This window comes from Phytophthora cinnamomi, assembly GCF_018691715.1.
Source record: "Phytophthora cinnamomi strain GKB4 chromosome Unknown Contig36, whole genome shotgun sequence".
Classification (NCBI taxonomy): Eukaryota; Oomycota; class Peronosporomycetes; order Peronosporales; family Peronosporaceae; genus Phytophthora; species Phytophthora cinnamomi.
Window position 1 is genome coordinate 343,306 of NW_027150969.1, and position 22,197 is coordinate 365,502.

A 22,197-nucleotide genomic window follows, 5' to 3' on the forward strand; every position below is an offset into this window, starting at 1 on the left:
AAGTGCTCGCACCCGGACTGTGGCACGAACCTCTATTTGGTGGGCGATGCCGACTTCAACTCTGATAATTCGGAGCCAGTGATCGCGAAGTGCAGCGAGCACGAAACTGCTAGACGGTGCGAATAGCGTTATTTAATTACCGCTTATCATGCTCGGTGTCCACGGTCTCCTCGGTCGCACACACCACCCGAGCTGTTGTTGTCGCTTTCGGCGCTGGACTCACGCTCATGACTCCCCCCATTCCGTTCGGCTCCAAATACCATTTGACCGTTTTCAAGTGAGCGTGGGAACCGGCTGCACAGTGGACGGCGACGAACTGATGCATTTTGATACCGCTGGGCTGGTCGACGACGAACTTCTTGAGCTTCTTTGCCAGCCCCGACTCGTTTTGCTGCCGGGTGCCGAACAGCTCGAGTTGTCGCGCGATTTGGGGCGTTGCACAGTGATACAGCACCGAGTCGAGGCCTCGGGTGCTCCATTTGGCCACGAACGCGCGGTCGCTCGACTCCTTGGTGGAAACTTCCCTCCACAAGGTTCTGCTCGAGCGCTTCCTCACCAGATTCCTCAGCCCTTTTGAGTCCGTAGACGCCAAGTGCAGCAGCACGAATCCTGTCGAGATAATCAGCGCCACTGCCAGGCCGCCGAAAATCGCGTACAAGTGCGGATCCGAGTGGAGCTCCGCGTTGCGGAGAAGTAAATCCGCCCCTACTTTGCAGCTGAAGTGGATTACCAGGACCGCCGAAGCATTGAGCGTCCAAAATCGAATGAAGTCGTTGCGAGCAGCGTGGTCGAGACGCATTGCTAGCGAGCGCGTCTGAAGTGTCACCCGGATCACCCAGTAGCTACTACTGAGTGTCGTGAATACAAGTGTGAGACTACGTACGGGGATGGTGGGAGTGCAGTAAATGACGATACTGCCTGCAGCGGTTGAAAGTTGAGCTGTACAGCTGAGAGAAAAGATGTTGCTAAAGGCACCGATCGCGCCGAGATAGAGCAGCACCATCGTGCCAGGATGTTCCAGCGCTCCATCGGCTGGATCACATTGGAGGAGCTCGAACAGTCCAATTCGAACAAGCGCAGTGGCCTTGTTGTCGAACGAATCTAGCGTTCCAAGGCGCGACTGCATCTCCTTTACAGGTCGATAGACGCTGTTGCGAATGAAAATCCACACACTCTTTAGGATGTAGATGTACTCCATCGCGTAGTATGAGGCTCCGATCAAGTTGAGAATGAGGAGAAACGTGCGGATCTGCCGGCTCGTGTTGTCTTGGATTCGAATGCGGCGATTTATAAGGGTTGTATCGATCATGAACCACTCGATCTGCCGCAGATTATTTTGCTGGGCCAACTGCTCCTCCGCGCTAGCCCCAGAGGCGATCAGCGACGCACACGATGGAAGCTCGATCAAATTGCCGTTCAGGTCACGGAAAAGCACCTCATTCGTCGTCATAAACAGCCGACACAGGGTCTGGAGATCTGTCTCCTGTGAATCGCGGAATGCACAGTTGCCGAGACCGTCGCCCATGTAAGCTTGGTACTTCTGAACGTTGCGCCCGCTTTGCTTCATCACATCGTCGACGGTGCCACGACAGTCCGGCGTGTATAGATATCCGTACGGGGTAGTTGCTGGCTGCGTTCCCGTCGTGTTTGAGCGAGATTTTGTCCACGCGGTGCCGTCAAGTGCGAGTATCGGCGACTCTGTCAACGTCTCTGGGAGCGTCAGTGGCACATAGCCCGCCGTGGTCTCACGACGACGACCCAAGGTGTAAACGGTGGTGTTATCAAGCTTGGTATAGTCGCGCTCGTCTTTCTGGAAGAGAAACATGAGATTCACCGCGAATGTTGGAACGATTACCGAGAGATCTTGTCCACATTGCTTAATAGCGGCGGCATCCACATCGTCGACTGTGATAGCTTTGTCCATGGTCGTGTACTTGATCGCGCAGTTCCAGAATGGCGCCAAGTGCATCGTTGAAGCTAAGTGCATCCCAACTGTGTCGATCAGGAAGTCTGACGTGAAGAAAGACGCTGCAGCATGGGTCACCTCGGCCAAAATTGCGGCCTCTCCATTCACGTTCACCCCCATTGTGAGCTCTTGGGTTTCTAGATAGTATGCAAGTAAAGCGCTCACGCCCAATACATCGACAAGCGCCACATGATGAATATCATATGAGCCTGGAAGCATCGCCACGACGTCAGCTAAGGGGATGCCGTTGCTGTATCTGTCTACGATGGCTTGCGCGACGTCGTTCGTGTAGTCGGGGAGATCCAAGCCCATATACCCTTCCTGCACGTTTTTCATGATCTTACGGATCACAAGAGCGTCATTGAAGTGCCGTAAATACAATTCAGACATGTTCACGACGGCGATTAGGCCCAGCGTGACGTCTCCAACATCTGAGAGGTTCGCATCGGTGGGCGCCGTGACAGCGTGGTTGAAATAGCGATCGAGTGGGAATCGGTCGTGGAAGTCGCGGCAGAATTCGTGGCGAATGGCGGGAAACCAGTTTCCAAAGAGCAATTGAGCTGGTGTCTCCCAGGACGTCAGTGTACTGGTCACCGGTCCACACAGCGGCGCCAGCACGTCAACCATGAGATCCACGGACGTTGCCAGCAGCTCCTCTGGAAGACCTGCTAGTAAGTCGTCACGACGCAGGTTGGCACGGACGAGGAAATCCGTCAGCGAGATGTTAGCCGCGGTAGAGCGGGTTAATTCCTTCTTGGTTTCTAAGTCAATGAGAGGAATGAGAGAGCGCTCGAACGTGTCGAAGTAGTGCACACCGCTCATCACAACGCCCATTTGGTTGAGTTTTCTGGCAGCGACCTCGTCGCGCACTTCGTCGAATGGTTTGGTGACGTAGCTGCCGAGATAGTATTCTTTGAGCGGAATCATGCTGACGCCAAGGAGGACGACCACGAAAATCGCGATGCAGGACCGATACGTGATCTCGTAGTCTTTGAGCTGGATTAGCCCGCTCGGTTGTTTGACTTGCTCCTGCATCTCTACTGAGAATCGTGGGCCACCGACGGACAGTCGGTGGACGGTAACCGTGTTCCCGCCAATATTGCTCGCATCCCCGTCGACGGCTGACATCAGCTGCCGCGGACAAAGGCACGAGCGAGGGAATGCAGGAGTGTATTTGAAGAACGCGCTCGGGGATAACGAGCGCCGACTGATCTATCACGGGGTATTCCCGAGTGTGTTTTCCTGTCGATGCAAATGCACCAGCAGTCACTTGGAGGATATTTAAGGACCATCGTACAAGGAAGCGAAGATGAAAACACACCCCGCTATTCACGTCTTCGTCTCATTCAATAAATTGCGGTGCGTACTAATATAGCTAAACTATTACAGTAGCTGCGACAAATAAATGACGGTCAGTTTTCTTGTCGTGCTACTTTGGTACGTTCTTTGGAGGACTCAGTTCACTCCCACCTACGGCGTAAACCCTGGCGTTATTTGGTAGCGGCTCCATAGCCATCACCGCCCCACGCCCGTCAGGGTGAAGGTACCATTTGACGCTCTGCAAGTGTAAATGTGCCCCACCAGCGCAGTGCGCGGCGACGAAGTCGTTGATGCGGATGGCAGCTTCCTTACCGAGTTTCGTCGGATCGCCCGACCTGCTGCCTTGCTTCCACTTTCGGTTCTCTGGCTGCTCTGGCAGGCTGGAAATTTGCAACTGCCGCGCAATTTGTGGAGACGCACAGTGATATAACACGGAATCGATGTCGTTGGTGCTCCATTTGCCAACAAAGGCGCGGTAACTCGTGGCTCGAGCTTTCGCCGCCTTCCACAGCGATCTCGACGTTTCTTGTCGGACGAGCGCTTTCAAGCGATCGACATCAGTAGAGGCGAGATGAACTAGGATAAAACCGGAAGAGATGACCAGCGCCAGAGTCAGCCCTGCAAGTATCGCGAAAATATGTGGGTCCGAATGAAATTCCACGTTCTGGAAGACGAGATCGGCGATCCCTTTGCATGTGAAGTGGATGACCAGAACAGCACATGCATTGGTGAACCAGAAGCGGACGAAGTTGTCGCGCACGACGTGATCGAGCCGCATCGCGAGTGAGCGCGTCTGTAATGTCACGCGGATGACCCAATAGCTGCTGCTAAGGGACGTTAGTACGAGATTGAAACTAGTCACTGGAATGGCGGGCTTGCAGTAAATCACGATGCCAGCTCCAGTAGTCGATAGGTCTGCGGTGCAGCCCAGCCTGAAGATATTACTGAGAGACCCAATCGCTCCGAGAAACATGAGCACCATCGTGAGGGGGTGCTCAAGAGCGCCGTCAGCTGGATCACACATCAACAGCTCGAGAATGCCAAGTCGCACCAATGGGGCCGGCTTAAAACACATACTGTCCGTAGAGGCAAGACGAGAGCGCTCTGCTGCGGCAGGCTGTAGCACGCTGTTGCTGACGAACGTCCAGATACTCACGAGGATGTAAATGTACTGAAGAGCGTAGTGAGACGCACCAATTAGATTCAGCAGCAAGAGGAATGTACGAATTTGTCGACTCGTGTTGTCCGTGATGCGAATCCGTCGTGTCAATGCTGTCGTATCGATCATAAACCACTCAATCTGGCGCAGATATTCTTGTTGTAGATCCTGATTCTCTTCACTGGCTGACGAATTCACAAGGGACGAGCACGCAGGTATTGTCACGAAATTCCCCGCCAGATCGCGAAACAAAACTTCACCTGATGTCATGAATAGTCGGCAAAGTGTCTGTAACTCCGTCTCTTGCGAGTCTCTAAACGCGCAATTGCCGAGACCATCTCCCAGATACGCTTGGTACTTCTGCACGTTGCGGCCGGTTTGTAGAAGAGCCGACTTGACAAGCCGGATGCAATCTGGTGTATACAAATAGCCGTAAGGGGTTGTTGACAGCGTCGTAGCTGATGTAGCGTTTGTATCCTTCTTGGACCAACTGGACCCGTCGATGGATAAAATCGCAGATTCATCAAGAAGTGCAGGAACTTCTAGCGCTTTATAATCAAGATCCGATTCGCGCCGGCGACCCAGAATGTACGTCGTAGTGTTGTCCAGCGTCGTGTAGTCTCTGATTTTCGACTGGAAAAGGATCATGAGATTTACAATAAAAGGAGGGAGATTGCTCGTCAGATTGCTCCCGCATTGCTTCATCACAGATGCATCCACATCGTCTACGGTTATGTTCTTATCCATCGATGTGTGCAAAATTGAACATTTCCAAAACAAAGCCAAGTAAGTTGTCGAGACGTAGTGCATTCCGACTGTCGTGGTTAAGAAGTCCGACGTGAAGAAGGAAGCAGTCGCATGAGTCACTTCAGCCGATATGGCAGCCTCTCCATTGACGTTTTTCCCCATCGTTAGATCCTGAGGTTCCAGGTAATACGCGAGCAACGCGCTGACACCCAGAACGTCTACCAGAGCTACGTGGTTCGCATCAAAAGAGACTGGGAGCAGTGCCACGACCTCAGCTACAGTCATTCCGTCACCGTATCGCTCCACAATGGCATCTGCTACACTGTCCGTGTAGTATGAGAGATCTAAACCCGTGAACCCCTCCTGTACGTTCTTCATGATCTTGCGAATTACTTGCGCGTCATTAAACTGACGTAAGTACACTTCGGACATGTTCACCACAGCAATGAGGCCCAGCGAAACGTCACCAACTTGAGCGAGGTTCGCATCAATCGGTGCTGTCGTTGTGTTGAAAAATCGATCACGCGGGAATTTGGCGTAAAAATCGCGGCAGAATTCGTGACGAATAACAGGGAAATAGTAGCCAAAGAGGAGCTGAGCTGGTGTTTCCCACGGGCTCGTCGAATCTGTGGCGGGACCACACAGCGGCGCAAGCACGTCTACCATGATATTTACTGTTTGTGCGAGAGTAGCTGGAGGTAACGCGGAGAGAAGGTCATCTCGACGAACGTTGGCGCGAACAAGGAAGTCTGTCAGGTCTAGTGTTGCTGCTGTTGCATGGTTGAGCACCTTTCCGGTTTCCGAATCGATAAGTGGAATTGCGTTGCGGTCAAATGTGTCGAAGTAGTGGACTCCGCTGATGACGACGCCCATTTGGTTGAGTTGCCTGGCAACAACTTCGTCGCGGACTTCATCGAATGGGTCCGTGACGTAATGCCCCAGGTAATACTCTTTGAACGGGGTCAGGAAAGCCACCGTACCGAGGAAAAGGAAAATGGCAACACAGGCTTTGTATGAAATCTGTCGGTTGAGTAGCTGCAGCAGTCGTGGTCGAGGGTCTACGCGCGGGGGCGCCAAGATGCTGGCCTGAGGCGGGTCACTACATGCATTGGGCCCAGTTGATTCGGGTGAGCTCATCCTCAGCCGTGATCGCGGTGGGCAGTTGCAGTTCTGTACTCGCAAAATTCTGCAGTGAGAACGGCCTGTCCTAGGCTATTTTCGCATGGCAATGGCGCTATTTCAGTTAGAATTGACGTAGAATACCGAATAGTACACGGCGGTATATTGTTATAGACCGCCCGTCAGGGTGTTATACACGAAAAGCGTTCAATTAAGACCGCGTTATATCTCATTTCGACTCAACACGATTTCAACCATCAATGCCAGCAGATGAATTGAATTGTTAGCAGCTCGAGGCTATTCTTCGATCCATACTTCATCGAGCGTCTCGAGCAGCTCATCCGTACCGTCGTCCGTACCATCGCTAGTGTCGTTGTCAACGACTGTGTCATTGCTAGCAGCTCGCCCGAACGGAATCGGGGTCCGTACACGTCTTGCTTGGGAATGAACCAGTCCGCGGAGTCGTCGTAGAAGCCGCACTAGCCGACGCTCTTTCGCACCACAGAGTCTGGAGCCTGTCTACGATAATGAATTCAGAAGCAGAAGGCAATTCTGCATCCCGATTGCTGCTGCCGCGGTGTCAATTTGCCGAAGGAATCAACCTGTTGGTGCAGCGGTGGTCTTTGTGAGGGTGTTTTAATTGATGGTGTTGTGTTAGCTGTAGAAATCCCCAGATGCATTGGTGTCAATAAGTGTGTTTTAAGAGTTAGTTTGTACAAACTCATTAAATGCTATTGCGCACTCGCTGATTCCTGCTAAAAGAGCTACGATCTTCTTGTTTATATATGTTTGTGCCTCTCGCTGATCGACCTATCGAATGCTGTTACTTCCGTAGTTGTTTAATTTCAAATCGCATTCCAACCGAGAGCTGCTGTGTAGTTCTTCCTTTTTCCTAGTATTGACCAAAGATACATCAAATGAAAAGATTTCAAGTGTCGATTATATCCTTGCCGTGCTCGCTTGATACGCAAAACACGCCTACTGCATCGTCTAAAATCTGGACCCCCATAATTCATCGAAAAGCTGAACCCTCGAACTTTTGCAGTGTAAAACTATGGGTGCCTTCCAAAACCTACATAAAAAAGTTTAATCGCTAGGGGTAGGGTGCATTAAACGGGTCATTAAACTTGCTCATTAAACTTGAGTTGTTTGATCCCACCAAAAAGTGGTCGGACCAAACAACCGTTTGATATACCCTTTTATCAAGCTTTGATGCGTTCCTCATTTAGCAACGAATTAAAGAGTGTCTTGAACTCAGTATAGCTTCAAACTGACCCTGTACAAACAACTTCCATTTGAATTGAAGTTCGAACGATCTTCAAAGGACGTCGTTGGATTTCGCGCGCGCTCAGCTTTCGCGCCCAATGCGGTCCGCTCATTTGAAGATTCATCGGCTGCTGATCAAGCGCTGCTACCAGGAGAGAGAAGACGACCAGTAAGGCGTGCCTTCGGGACGTATAAGGGGCAAGCTAGTGTTCTGTGTCTGACGAGTACGAGTGCATATCGTAGGGTGCGCTACCACGCAGACAGATCGAGTAACCAAGCGATCTCCCGAGTGGAGACCAACTCCGGTGCGTGCTACTCCGTTCAAATCTGTCCCTAGAATCATCAACATGTTATGCAGCTTGTATTTGCAGGTGGCACGTTGGCGCGGTAGAAGCTCGACTACGCCTAGCGAGATCTCAAGCTGCATACAGAAATTTTGTTCTAGCTAGTCACGGACGAGAATATCGATGTACGTATCAAGCGCTCCCACGTATCCATATTTCTTCTAACAGAGTTTATTATGATCTGAATCTTGCTGATCTCATTGAAGCTTCGGTGACAAGGATGAACCGCTTGCGGAAGCGCGCTGTATCAACCTATGATGATGTGGGGTCGCAGTCAAAGAAGCCGAAGACCGCCAAGACGCCCGATGGGCAGTGCCCAATGCTCCGATCAGGGTTGTTCTTAAGACACCCTTTGATCGCGGAGGCAGCAACCATGCAAGTCGAATCGCTGGACAAATTCCAGCTGGCGCCTTCTGCGCGAGATTCTCTGTCTCCTTGTGAGTCGCAATCGACTGACGCATCCATTATCGCCATCTGGTCACCAAGATCGGTCACGGCGCCATCGGATGCATCATCACCGTGCTCGCAGACATCGGCCAAGACACCATGTCGCCCTGGATCGGGCCTATCGGCAGAGGTTTCGCGCTCCCCAAGCCTAACTTCAATTCCGTTGACCACGGTTTCGTGCTCTCCAAGCACGAGTTCGACCTCGCTGAATTCTTCCAGCTCTAGTATTCAAGTCCAGTCTCCAACACACATTTCACATTCGCGTTCAAGCGACGCGGAGGTGATACTGCGCATTAGAATGCCTCGCACGCCGTAAGGAGAAGTGCCCTCGTGGTTTGCTGATGCGTTTGAGTCTGACGGCTACTCTCGAACTCATCTCACACTTGAGGCCGCCTACACGATCGGTTACGCCTGGAAGTGAGCAAGATCCCAACAAAGAATGGCAGCACTCGTTCCGTGAGCCGTGAGTACGGGAAGAATGGCCGAACGACGTGAAGCGTCTTCGCGAACAATGGAATCCCCGCAAGTGGAAGTTTCCTTCTGCCAGTCTCGGAATACGAAATGGGGCCGGATGTGGATGCGAGACCCGATGCAACGCTGTTTCTTGCCTGAATACCAAGGAAAGTCGATTTTGCTGTGAACGAAATTGTACTTTTGGAGGTGTTTGCGGCAATGCACTACGCGAACATACTTCACTAATGATTGCGAGAAGTTCACGCACCGGTATGCGCGGCTTGATGGCGACTGCTGCTATCGCCACTGGAGAAGTACTTGGCGAGTACTCAGACCATATTGATTTGTTCGGCCCACCATGCCGAAGTTGTAACGGGGTTACACGTACAAGTGGCTGCAAGCCACTTGTGAATTTAACAGATAGGTTATCTGTTAAACGTTTTGGATACTTCCTCACATTGGTGTAAGACACACCGATGGATACATTGAAGTGGACCACCACAGTGAGTGGTCCACACATACCCAAAGATCCTATTGGTAGAAAGCAGCATCTTTCTACCAATCAGAGACATGTATATTAGCGGGGCTCTGACAGCCAGCCGCTGCCAACCCCTTTCATAGATGATAAACAGTTTTTAGCAGATTTTAGAGGAAGATCAATTTACAAACAATACAGTTCTCATTTTACCTAATCTAAGTCACTTGGAATCCTTTCTTACTTAACTTATATTTGTGTATTCAAATATAATTAACCTAAGTAATTACTAAGTACTTACGCTTCCTCATACACGTTGCGCAACGTGTAAGCTAAAGTAGTGAGTCAAGTTAGACCCCCTACACCTGGTAGCACTTTGTAGTCCGTCCAACGACCGACTGCTTGACGTTCGTACGCGGTGTACGAACGCGGAGCCGAGAACCACATGAGCACGGAGGTGCCCATGGAGAGCTCCAACACGCCTGCAACGCATGTTGCACGCGCTGACTGCCCCCACCTGTCTGACCCAGAGTGGGAAACCCTCCAACGACTGTCAACAGTCATTGGAGAAGCGGCGACAGCTACGATGCTGCGTACGCTATCGCCGACGGAGCAACATGGTGTTGCTCTGGGCTTCATCATGAAGGAGCAGCGTGATACTGCTTCCTCAGTTACGGCGTCGTCAGGGAAGGGACAACACCGCGTGCTCAACCATTAAAGTTGAGCGTAAGCAATTACGTGGGGGGAGAGGGCGAGCCTCTCCTCCGGTGGCTAGTCGAGCTCGACACAGCCATAGCGGCTCGACGCATCGTCGACCCGCTGTCGAAGGTCGCGTTCGCCATGTCCTGTCTTGGCGGACGCGCAAGGAGTTGGGCGTATGGACGCCGACTCTCCGATCCTACGTGCTTCAGCACGTACGAAGTGTTCAAAGAGGAGCCCCCGCAAAACGAGTTCCGGTCGAGGGCGGAGTTCCTCGACCTTCAGCAGAGTAAGCATGACGTCCATGCTTACGCGCAGCGCGCACGATATTTGGTATCAAATATCGTAACTAACCCGATTGACGAGGCGACCAAGGTCGTCGAACAACTTTGTTCGACTACGAAGCCTGTCGAGACTTGACTTCGAGGAGGCAAATGTACCTCGAAGTCTTCTGGAGGTACGACTGGCAACAGGTGCCATCGTGAAGACCGAGAAGCGTGTCGTGAACGTGCGCTTCTCGTACAAACAACGAATGTTTGTCGAACGCTTTATCGTCCTGGACCTGGACGATAAGTTCGACGTAGTAATGGGCATGCCGTGGCTTGCATGGCATGATCCGGTGATAGAGTGGAAGAAGCGCACTAGCGTGCACTTCGGCCGCGACAGCGGAACAGAGAGCGATGGCCCTGTTACCGCGGCTCACCAGTCGAGACAGCGCTTTATGCTGCTGTCCCGGAGTGCCCAGGAAGTGCGCGAGGGCGCGCACAAGCGAAACCAACGTCGGCAATGCTGCCGACGTCAGAAGGAAAAGATGTGCTGGTTCCGGGAACCAACACCCACGTTCAAGCGTGTAAGGGACAGTCCCTGACCCGAAGCGGTCAGGTCGACAACGACGCGTCGGCTCCGGGAGCCGACGCACCCTCGGTCATGAGGGGCTCCACCAATGAATAGCGTCGAGGTGACGAAGGCGTGTCAACTCCGGGAGTTGACGCTGCAAACAGTGCGGACGGTTGCAAACGTACCGCACTGACGCAATTTGCATGCTGTCGTGCAGCCGGGCTGCACGACGAAGCGCCATGCGATCAAGATGGGCTTGATATCGCGCGCCCGCAGACAGGGTCTGCCGGCGAAGGAACATGCGGTCAAGCCGGGCTTGATACCGCGCGCCCACGGACAGGGTCCGCCGGCGAACAACTGTCCACGGCCGGGCCTGGACCAGAAGAACAACTGTGCGGAGCCGGGCTCCGCACAACAAGAAGACGACTCAAGCGGAGAACGCTGCGCAAGTCTCGGTCCGGGACCGAGACGCAACAAGAGCATTCTGCTGGGCAGACTGGGGCGGTGACGCCGGACGTCGAGACGCTAAGCGTCTTGACGCGCACCGATACTGGATTCCAGTATCGTGACATGGAACTCGCTAGTCCTCCGACGACGGCGTCGGAGTTGACTTCGCTTCCAGCCATGAGTTGGAAGCGCTTCACGCGCGACTTGCACGATGGACGCATCGAGCAGGGCTGCGTTCTCTCGAACAGCGAAATAACGGAGTGCGAGAGCGAAGAGCTGAGGCAGCTCTTCATGGGAAGTACCACTGAGAGTGAAGACACTCTCAGTGCGAAGACGAAGCGAGAGCGCTTCGAGGAACAAGGTTGGGACTCGCTGAAGTCGAGTCCCTATTACAAATTGTTGAGGGAGTACAAAGACGTACTCCCGGAAGAGATTCCTGCGGAGCTTCCGCAGGATAAGGGCATTCAGCACGAGATTGATCTCATGCCGGGCACAAAGTATTGTGTTACGCGGCAGTGGCCACTGCCGCGAGAGCAAGTCAAGGCGATCGACGACTTCTTTGAAAGTCGTCGCAAAGCAGTACAAGTGCGGGAATCAAAGTCCCCGCGCAGTGCTCCGACGTTCTGTGTCAAAAAGCCACAGGGCGGATGGCGCATCGTTCACACATACAACACTGCTGAAGGATGCGACGGTACCGGTCCAGACGTCGATACCGCGAAAAGATGTTATCATCGATTCGATGGCCGGGAGCACCGTTTACAGTGCTCTCGACTTGCGAGACGGATTCTATCAGATCCTCATGCGTGAGAGCGATATCCCTCTCACGGCAGTGAGCACGCCAAGCGGCATGCTCTGGGAGTGGCTAATAATGCCGCAGGGGCGTTCTTAAGCCCCTGTGACCTTCAACAGGTGCGTGACGCACTTGTTGCGCTCGGTGCGCGACTTCGCACCGAGCTACTTCGATGATGTGTTCATCCACAGCCGGGCTGTGGACGAGAAGACCGACGTAGAGATGCACAGGGTGCATCTCCGGAAGCTACTTGAGCTTATGCGAACCTGAAGAAGTGTATATTCGGGGCGAGCGAGATACCCGTCCTCGGGTGTCTCGTAGGGAAGAATGGTGTTCGCCCTGACCCAGAAAAGGTCAGAGTGATCAATGAATGGCCAGCGCCATCAAGAGTCGAGGAACTGAGGCAGTTCCTTGGCTTGGCCACGTACTTGTGCAAGTACGTGGAGGATTACGCGGGCAAGATCCGCCCGCTGTCACAACTTCTTAAGAAAAGAAGCTGTGTGGAATTGGACACCCGATTGCCAAAAGGCATTCGATACAGTCAAGCGGGGCTTGACTGAGGCGCCGATCTTGGCAGTGGCTGACCAAGATCGCCCATTTCACGTAGTGTGTGACGCATCCGATTTCGCGATCGGATGCGCGTTAATGCAGCACGATCACGAGGGCCGTGATCGTGTCGTCTACTACCAATCGCGTCAGCTGAAGCCAGTTGAGCGCAACTATCCGGTGCATGACAAGGAACTCCTGCCATGAAATACGCACTCGCAAAGTTCCGAGTGCATTTGCTTGGAAGTAGACCATTTGTGGTCTACACCGACGATGCATCACTGCGCACCGCAGTGAAGTCGCCACACATATCACAAGGAATGGCGGGATGGCTCTCATTCTTCGCGGAATATAACTTCCGGATCGAATACAAACCCGGAAGATTGAATGTGGTGGCCGATGCGTTATCACGTCGGCCGGATTATGCAGAAGCTGCTGACGTCAATGACATTGACGTCATGCGATCAAGCAAACCCACATCGCCTGTGTTGGACGATGTGAAGGCCGCGTACGCGCACGATGCGGACACGAAGCTCTTGCTGGCCTATGGCACAGCGCCTTCTGACAAGTCCCGTCAGAAGCTGCCCAAGCACCTTCGTGCGCGTGCACACCGCTTTCGAGTGCACGACGGAATACTGCTTTACAATGCAGTCGACGACAACGCGATCCGCGTTGTCGTACCGAACGATCATGACCTGCGCCTCAGGATCATGTACGAGTATCATGATGCCCCGACTGCGGGACATCTCGGACGTGAGAAGACATACGTCCTTCTCACGCGCGACTTCTACTGGCACCACCAGTATAAGTGGGTGCGCAAGTACATCCGTGCTTGCGAGGTATACCAACGCGTAAAGCCTGCGCCATTCGCGCAGGCTCCACTGCGATCACTACCGACTCCGTCGGAGTGTTTGAAGTCCATGTCTTTGGACTTCATCTTTGGTCTTCCCCCGGTTAGCGGAGGGAACACCGGTGTTGTGGGCTTCGTCGACCGCTTCAGCAAGATGGTACATCTTGCTGCAGTGCCGGCAGAGGTGACCGCGAAGCAGACGGCCCGTCTGTTCGTCGACATGGTGTTCAAACACCATGGCATGCCGTCCGACATCGTGTCGGACAGAGACCCGCGCTTCACAGCGCACCGGTGGCAAGAAGTGTTTACACTTCTTGGGAGCCAGCTTTCCATGTCGACTGCGGATCATCCGCAGACGGACGGTCAAACCGAGTGCGTGAATCGCGTGCTCGTCGACATTTTGAAGAGCTGCGCTCACTCATTCCAATACTGGAGCGAGTGTTTATCGATGGCAGAGTTTGCCATCAACAACTCAGTGCATGCCTCGACCGGGCATACACCGTTCTACGTGAGTGCCATGTGGCATCCACGCCTACCGAGTTTACTCGGAGTGATGGCTCCCACTTTAAGTGGAGGAGGATCTACGACTGCAATACAGCAGCCGCAGAAAACCGCTGACACTTGCACAGTGTCAGCTGCAACAATGGACAAACCACATGAGTCTGCGCAGGGCGCAGACACCGCAAAGAACCACGCAGAGGCCGGGCCTCTAGCAGAGAGCGAGCTGAATGACTTCAGCTCGGATGCAATCAGATTCATCACCAAAAGACAAGCCGTAATTCGGTTTGTCCAAGACACAATAGCAGCTTCTGTTGATCAACAGAAGCTGAACGCAGACAATGCGGGCAGAAGCAACACAAATGAATTTAAAGTTGGTTCATTAGTTTTGTTAGCTACACAAAACCTGCCTAGACATGCAGTTTCGGATTTCGGAGCAAGCAAGCTTGCTCCACGCTTCATCGGGTCGTTCACTGTGTTGGCACGGCACGGCAACGCATACACGCTAGACATACCGTCTAGCATGCGCCTCCATCCGACCTTTTACGTCGGACGGCTGAAGCCATACCGGCAGCACGAGCCATCTAGCTCGGCTGACCCGAAGCCTCGGCAGGAGCCGAGGCAGAAGCGGAGGACTTGGCCTCGGCGACGAGCAACCTCTCCTCCAGCGCGCGGACGCGCTGGAGCAACCCCTTCATCTGGGTCCCCAACTCGACCTGGATGTTCGAGGCGGTCTGCGAGACCGCCGCGACTTGGGCCTTCTGGTTTGCCAGCTCCTGTTTCAGGGCGGCGAACTCAGCGCCCTGCAGACGCTCCACGACGGTCACCCGGTCGTGGAGAGGCGCATACTGATCAGCCCGGGGCTGATCATACCCGGGGCGTGTTCCCACCCCCGCCACCGCCGATCCGTGACGCCCGCGGCTCAACCCGCTGGATTGTTGAGCGGATTGTTGACCATAGTATCCCGAAAACGAACCCTCAAGGGGCTCGATTCCGTATTCGTTGGAGAGGATTTCCTCCCCATCGAGATACATGGGAGCCGCGGAACGTCTTGGTGGAGGACGTTCCGGAAATGGTGAGGGCGTACGAAGAGCAGTACGCGCTGGCGCAGCGGAAGTAACACGATCGCTGCGATCATCGCTAGCGCCCGAACCCTCACGTGCTAAGAACTTAGCACGGAGCTCTTTGAGACTCTCGGGCACACGGAACGACGTGTACCCGTTCAGGTCGCGGTCGCTCAAGCGGACCGCGCCTGGAAAGCACTTCGTGCACTGAAAGCCCTCGGGCACAGCGCACGGCACATTTGCCTCCTCAGCAGCAACATGAAGTTGCTCCAGCTTTCCACGCTTCGAGTACGTCTCGAAGCGATCACGCGCTTGCTTAATCCGATCACGGTAAGCACTCGGCCTCTTGTTGAAGTTCTCAACAAAGGCATTCCAGCTTTGACAAAGTGCCTGCCATTCGGGCACTTTGCTGCGAGAAGAGGTCTTCTTGCTTTGAAACCATCGGAGCTCATGAAAGAGTCCGATGTAGTATCACGCCTTTGATGCGTTTCCGCATCAAAGTGCAGCTCGGCAGCCACAGCGTCATCTTTGATGGCGCTGCATACGTACAGCGGCACCTCATTCGGAGGTACCGAGTTCCCAAACCGGTCCGCGATCTCGGACGCGGACGGCATCCATGGATCGCGCGCTGCAGGTGCAGCGCGCGAGAGCTCTTGAGCTTTGACATCACGCGCTGCAGCAGCAGCGCGCGGAGTACTGAGAGCCCCAGCGGAGGCGAGTGGGGTATCGCTCTCAGTACGCGAACGCTTCGAACTCGAAGCGTCCGATTCGTCCCCCTTCACGCGGGCGAACGTTCTTGGCGTGAGGGTCGAGCGATTCGCTCGACACTGAGTCTTTACGCTTTGAGGGCGAGTCCTCCTCGCCCTCCATATCTTCATTGTCGTCGTCGAAGTCGACGACGTCGCCGTACTTCGCCTTCTGACGCTCGAAGTAGTCGTCGATGGAGAGATGGCTCCCCACCGACGTTGGAGTCTTCTTCTGTGGCGCGCTCATCGTCCAATGAGCGTGGATTTCTTCTCCAAACGCGGAGAATTGACGAATGGTCAATTCCGAAGATTGACGTTCGGAGACCCCGCGCGTCTAACCTTAAGGGGGGGGATGGTGTAACGGGGTTACACGTACAAGTGGCTGCAAGCCACTTGTGAATTTAACAGATAGGTTATCTGTTAAACGTTTTGGATACTTCCTCACATTGGTGTAAGACACACCGATGGATACATTGAAGTGGACCACCACAGTGAGTGGTCCACACATACCCAAAGATCCTATTGGTAGAAAGCAGCATCTTTCTACCAATCAGAGACATGTATATTAGCGGGGCTCTGACAGCCAGCCGCTGCCAACCCCTTTCATAGATGATAAACAGTTTTTAGCAGATTTTAGAGGAAGATCAATTTACAAACAATACAGTTCTCATTTTACCTAATCTAAGTCACTTGGAATCCTTTCTTACTTAACTTATATTTGTGTATTCAAATATAATTAACCAAAGTAATTACTAAGTACTTACGCTTCCTCATACACGTTGCGCAACGTGTAAGCTAAAGTAGTGAGTCAAGTTAGACCCCCTACACCTGGTAGCACTTTGTAGTCCGTCCAACGACCGACTGCTTGACGTTCGTACGCGGTGTACGAACGCGGAGCCGAGAACCACATGAGCACGGAGGTGCCCATGGAGAGCTCCAACACGCCTGCAACGCATGTTGCACGCGCTGACTGCCCCCATCTGTCTGACCCAGAGTGGGAAACCCTCCAACGACTGTCAACAGTCATTGGAGAAGCGGCGATAGCTACGATGCTGCGTACGCTATCGCCGACGGAGCAACATGGTGTTGCTCTGGGCTTCATCATGAAGGAGCAGCGTGATACTGCTTCCTCAGTTACGGCGTCGTCAGGGAAGGGACAACACCGCGTGATCAACCATTAAAGTTGAGCGTAAGCAATTACGTGGGGAGAGAGGGCGAACCTCTCCTCCGATGGCTTGTCGAGCTCGACACAGCCATAGCGGCTCGACGCATCGTCGACCCGCTGTCGAAGGTCGCGTTCGCCATGTCCTGTCTTGGCGGACGCGCAAGGAGTTGGGCGTATGGACGCCGACTCTCCGATCCTACGTGCTTCAGCACGTACGAAGTGTTCAAAGAGGAGCTCAAACAAGCATTTGAGCCCCCGCAAAACGAGTTCCGGTCGAGGGCGGAGTTCCTCGACCTTCAGCAGAGTAAGCATGACGTCCATGCTTACGCGCAGCGCGCACGATATTTGGTATCAAATATCGTAACTAACCCGATTGACGAGGCGACCAAGGTCGTCACGTTCATGAGAGGACTTAGAGATGGGCCCGTGAAGACCTATCTCTTCCGAGAGTACCCGAGTACTCTCGAAGCTGCAATCACTCTTGCCATGCAAGAAGAGTTTAGCCTGCGGCAGGCTAAACTGCATGTGAACGTACCGAGGCCGCAACCGCGCCCGGTAGCGAGGACGGGAGGTCCGGAGCCAATGGACCTCTCGAACGCAACAACTGCTGGTTACCAGCAGCAGGGAGGTAACGTGCGATGCTTCCGTTGCGGAAGGATCGGTCACTTTGCACGGGAGTGCACAGCTCCCATGCCCCCTGGAGGTGGCCGTCGTGGCGATGCTAGGCATCGCCGCGGACCAACAAAAAACGCGAACATCCAGTAGGCGCGGGGCGCCCTACTGGTAATGCAGTCGCGCGTGCCGACATCGGGCACGCGACACTGAGGACTGCAGCCCCCAGTGAGACCAGCTCTCACTGCAAGAAACAAGATGACAGGCCAAACCTAGTCATCTTGAAGGTTTACTCGAAGAGAGCGAGTGACTCTCTTCGAGCTTTGGTAGATTCAGGCGCGTCGAATAACTTTGTTCGACTACGAAGCCTGTCGAGACTTGACTTCGAGGAGGTAAATGTACCTCGAAGTCTTCTGGAGGTACGACTGGCAACAGGTGCCATCGTGAAGACCGAGAAGCGTGTCGTGAACGTGCGCTTCTCGTACAAACAACGAATGTTTGTCGAACGCTTTATCGTCCTGGACCTGGACGATAAGTTCGACGTAGTAATGGGCATGCCGTGGCTTGCATGGCATGATCCGGTGATAGAGTGGAAGAAGCGCACTAGCGTGCACTTCGGCCGCGACAGCGGAACAGAGAGCGATGGCCCTGTTACCGCGGCTCACCAGTCGAGACAGCGCTTTATGCTGCTGTCCCGGAGTGCCCAGGAAGTGCGCGAGGGTGCGCACAAGCGAAACCAACGTCGGCAATGCTGCCGACGTCAGAAGGAAAAGATGTGCTGGTTCCGGGAACCAACACCCACGTTCAAGTGTGTAAGGGACAGTCCCTGACCCGAAGCGGTCAGGTCGACAACGACGCGTCGGCTCCGGGAGCCGACGCACCCTCGGTCATGAGGGGCTCCACCAATGAATAGCGTCGAGGTGACGAAGGCGTGTCAACTCCGGGAGTTGACGCTGCAAACAGTGCGGACGGTTGCAAACGTACCGCACTGACGGAATTTGCATGCTGTCGTGCAGCCGGGCTGCACGACGAAGCGCCATGCGATCAAGCCGGGCATTATCGCGCGCCCACGGACAGGGTCCGCCGGCGAACAACTGTCCACGGCCGGGCCTGGACCAGAAGAACAACTGTGCGGAGCCGGGCTCCGCACAACAAGAAGACGGCGCAAGCGGAAAACGCTGCGCAAGTCTCGGTCCGGGACCGAGACGCCACGAGAACAGTCTGCTGGGCAGACTGGGGCGGTGACGCCGGACGTCGAGACGCTAAGCGTCTTGACGCGCACCGATACTGGATTCCAGTATCGTGACATGGAACTCGCTAGTCCTCCGACGACGGCGTCGGAGTTGACTTTCTTCCAGCCATGATCTGGAAGCGCTTCACGCGCGACTTGCACGATGGACGCATCGAGCAAGTCTGCGTTCTTTCGGACAGCGAAAGAACGGCGAGCGAGAGCGAAGAGCTGAGGCAGCTCTTCATGGGAAGTACCACTGAGAGTGAAGACACTCTCAGTGCGAAGACGAAGCGAGAGCGCTTCGAGGAACAAGGTTGGGACTCGCTGAAGTCGAGTCCCTATTACAAATTGTTGAGGGAGTACAAAGACGTACTCCCGGAAGAGATTCCTGCGGAGCTTCCGCAGGATAAGGGCATTCAGCACGAGATTGATCTCGTGCCGGGCACGAAGTACTGTGTCACGCGGCAGTGGCCACTGCCGCGAGAACAAGTAAAAGCAATTGACGACTTCTTTGAAAGTCGTCGCAAAGCAGGACAAGTGCGGGAATCAAAGTCCCCGCGCAGTGCTCCGACGTTCTGTGTCAAAAAGCCACAGGGCGGATGGCGCATCGTTCATGCGTATAACAAGCTGAACGATGCGACGGTACCGGCGCGGACGCCGATACCGCGAAAAGATGTTATCATCGATTCGATGGCCGGGAGCACCGTTTACAGTGCTCTCGACTTGCGAGACGGATTCTATCAGATCCTAATGCGTGAGAGCGATATCCCTCTCACGGCAGTGAGCACGCCAAGCGGCATGCTCTGGGAGTGGCTAATAATGCCGCAGGGGCTTAAGAACGCCCCTGCGACTTTCAACAGGTGCGTGACGCACTTGTTGCGCTCGGTGCGAAGTCGCGCACCGAGCTACTTCGATGATGTATTCATCCACAGCCGGGCTGTGGACGAGAGGACCGACGTAGAAATGCACAGGGTGCATCTCCGGAAGCTACTTGAGCTTATGCGAAAGCATAAGCTCTATGCGAACCTGAAGAAGTGTATCTTCGGGGCGAGCGAGATACCCGTCCTCGGGTGTCTCGTAGGAAACAAAATGGTGTTCGCCCTGACCCAGAAAAGGTCAGAGTGATCAATGAATGGCCAACGCCTTCAAGAGTCGAGGAACTGAGGCAGTTCCTTGGCTTGGCCACGTACTTGTGCAAGTACGTGGAGGATTACGCGGGCAAGATCCACCCGCTGTCACAACTTCTTAAGAAAGAAGCTGTGTGGAATTGGACACCCGATTGCCAAAAGGCATTCGATGCAGTCAAGCAGGGCTTAACTGAGACGCCGATCTTGGCAGTGGCTGACCAAGATCGCCCATTTCACGTAGTGTGTGACGCATCCGATTTCGCGATCGGATGCGCGTTGACGCAGCACGATCACGAGTGCCGTGATCGTGTCTTCTACTACCAATCGCGTCAGCTGAAGCCAGTTGAGCGCAACTATCTGGTGCATGACAAGGAACTCCTTGCCATGAAGTACGCACTCGCAAAGTTCCGAGTGCATTTGCTTGGAAGTAGACCATTTGTGGTCTACACCGACGATGCATCACTGCGCACCGCAGTGAAGTCGCCACACATATCACAAGAAATGGCGGGATGGCTCTCATTCTTTGCGGAGTATAACTTCCGGGTCGAATACAAACCCGGAAGATTGAACGTGGTGGCCGACGCGTTATCACGTCGGCCGGACTATGCAGAAGCTGCTGACGTCAATGCCATTGACGCCATGCGATCGAGCAAACCCACATCATCTCTGTTGGATGATGTGAAGGCCGCGTACGCGCACGACGCGGACGCGAAACTCTTGCTGGCCTATGGCACAGCGCCTTCTGACAAGTCCCGTCAGAAGCTGCCCAAGCACCTTCGTGCGCGTGCACACCGCTTTCGAGTGCACGACGGAATACTGCTTTATAATGCAGTCGACGACAACGCGGATCGCGTTGTCGTACCGAACGATCATGACCTGCGACTCAGGATCATGTACGAGTATCATGATGCCCCGACTGCGGGACATCTCGGACGTGAGAAGACATACGTCCTTCTCACGCGCGACTTCTACTGGCACCACCAGTATAAGTGGGTGCGCAAGTACATCCGTGCTTGCGAGGTATACCAACGCGTAAAGCCTGCGCCATTCGCGCAGGCTCCACTGCGATCACTACCGACTCCGTCGGAGTGTTTGAAGTCCATGTCTTTGGACTTCATCTTTGGTCTTCCCCCGGTTAGCGGAGGGAACACCGGTGTTGTGGTCTTTGTAGACCGCTTCAGCAAGATGGTACATCTTGCTGCGGTGGCAGCAGAGGTGACCGCGAAGCAGACGGCCCGTCTGCTCGTCGACATGGTGTTCAAACACCATGGCATGCCGTCCGACATCGTGTCGGACAGAGACCCGCGCTTCACAGCGCACCGGTGGCAAGAAGTGTTTACACTTCTTGGGAGCCAGCTTTCCATGTCGACTGCGGATCATCCGCAGACGGACGGCCAAACCCAGCGCGTGAATCGCGTGCTCGTCGACATTTTGAAGAGCTACGCTCACTCATTCCAATACTGGAGCGAGTGTTTATCGATGGCAGAGTTTGCCATCAACAACTCATTGCATGCCTCGGGAGTGATGGCTCCCACTTTAAGTGGAGGAGGATCTACGACTGCAATACAGCAGCCGCAGAAAACCGCTGACACTTGCACAGTGTCAGCTGCAACAATGAACAAACCAAGAGTCTGCATAGGGCACAGACTACCCCAACAACAAGGAGAAAGACCACGGGTCGGCGCAGGGCGCCGACACCCAGAACAAGGAGAACGAGTCTGTGCAGGGCACAGACTACACAAGGAACAAGGACCACGGGTCTGCGCAGGGCGCAGACACCGCGAAGAACCACGCAGAGGCCGGGCCTCTAGCAGAGAGCGAGCTGAATGACTTCAGCCCGGATGCAATCAACTTTCTTATCAAAAGCCAAGCCGTAATTCGATTTGTCCAGGATGCAATAGCAGCTTCTGTTGATCAACAGAAGCTGAACGCAGACAATGCGGGCAGAAGCAACACAAATGAATTTAAAGTTGGTTCATTAGTTTTGTTAGCTACACAAAACCTGCCTAGACATGCAGTTTCGGATTTCGGAGCAAGCTTGCTTGCTCCGCGCTTCATCGGGTCGTTCACTGTGTTGGCACGGCACGGCAACGCATACACGCTAGACATACCGTCTAGCATGCGCCTCCATCCGACCTTTTACGTCGGACGGCTGAAGCCATACCTGCAGCACGAGCCATCTAGCTCGGCTGACTCGAAGCCTCGGCAGGAGTCGAGGCAGAAGCGGAAGCCTTGGTCTCGGCGACGAGCAGCCTTTCCTTTAGCGCGCGGACGCGCTGGAGCAACCCC

The 22,197-nt window shown here is 54.1% G+C and overlaps 2 protein-coding genes across 2 annotated transcripts; both read right to left on the reverse strand.

The window, feature by feature from the left end:
* Window positions 1-136: 136 nt before the first annotated feature.
* On the reverse strand, window positions 137-3,001 carry IUM83_18780 (uncharacterized protein; the record flags this gene model as incomplete). Its single annotated transcript, XM_067943793.1, has 1 exon — window positions 137-3,001. One exon carries the CDS (start codon window positions 2,999-3,001, stop codon window positions 137-139), a length of 2,865 nt encoding a protein of 954 aa, XP_067792281.1.
* A 394-nt stretch (window positions 3,002-3,395) lies between these two features.
* On the reverse strand, window positions 3,396-6,329 carry IUM83_18781 (Transmembrane protein; the record flags this gene model as incomplete). Its single annotated transcript, XM_067943794.1, has 1 exon — window positions 3,396-6,329. One exon carries the CDS (start codon window positions 6,327-6,329, stop codon window positions 3,396-3,398), a length of 2,934 nt encoding a protein of 977 aa, XP_067792316.1.
* Between the last annotated feature and the right edge of the window lie 15,868 nt (window positions 6,330-22,197).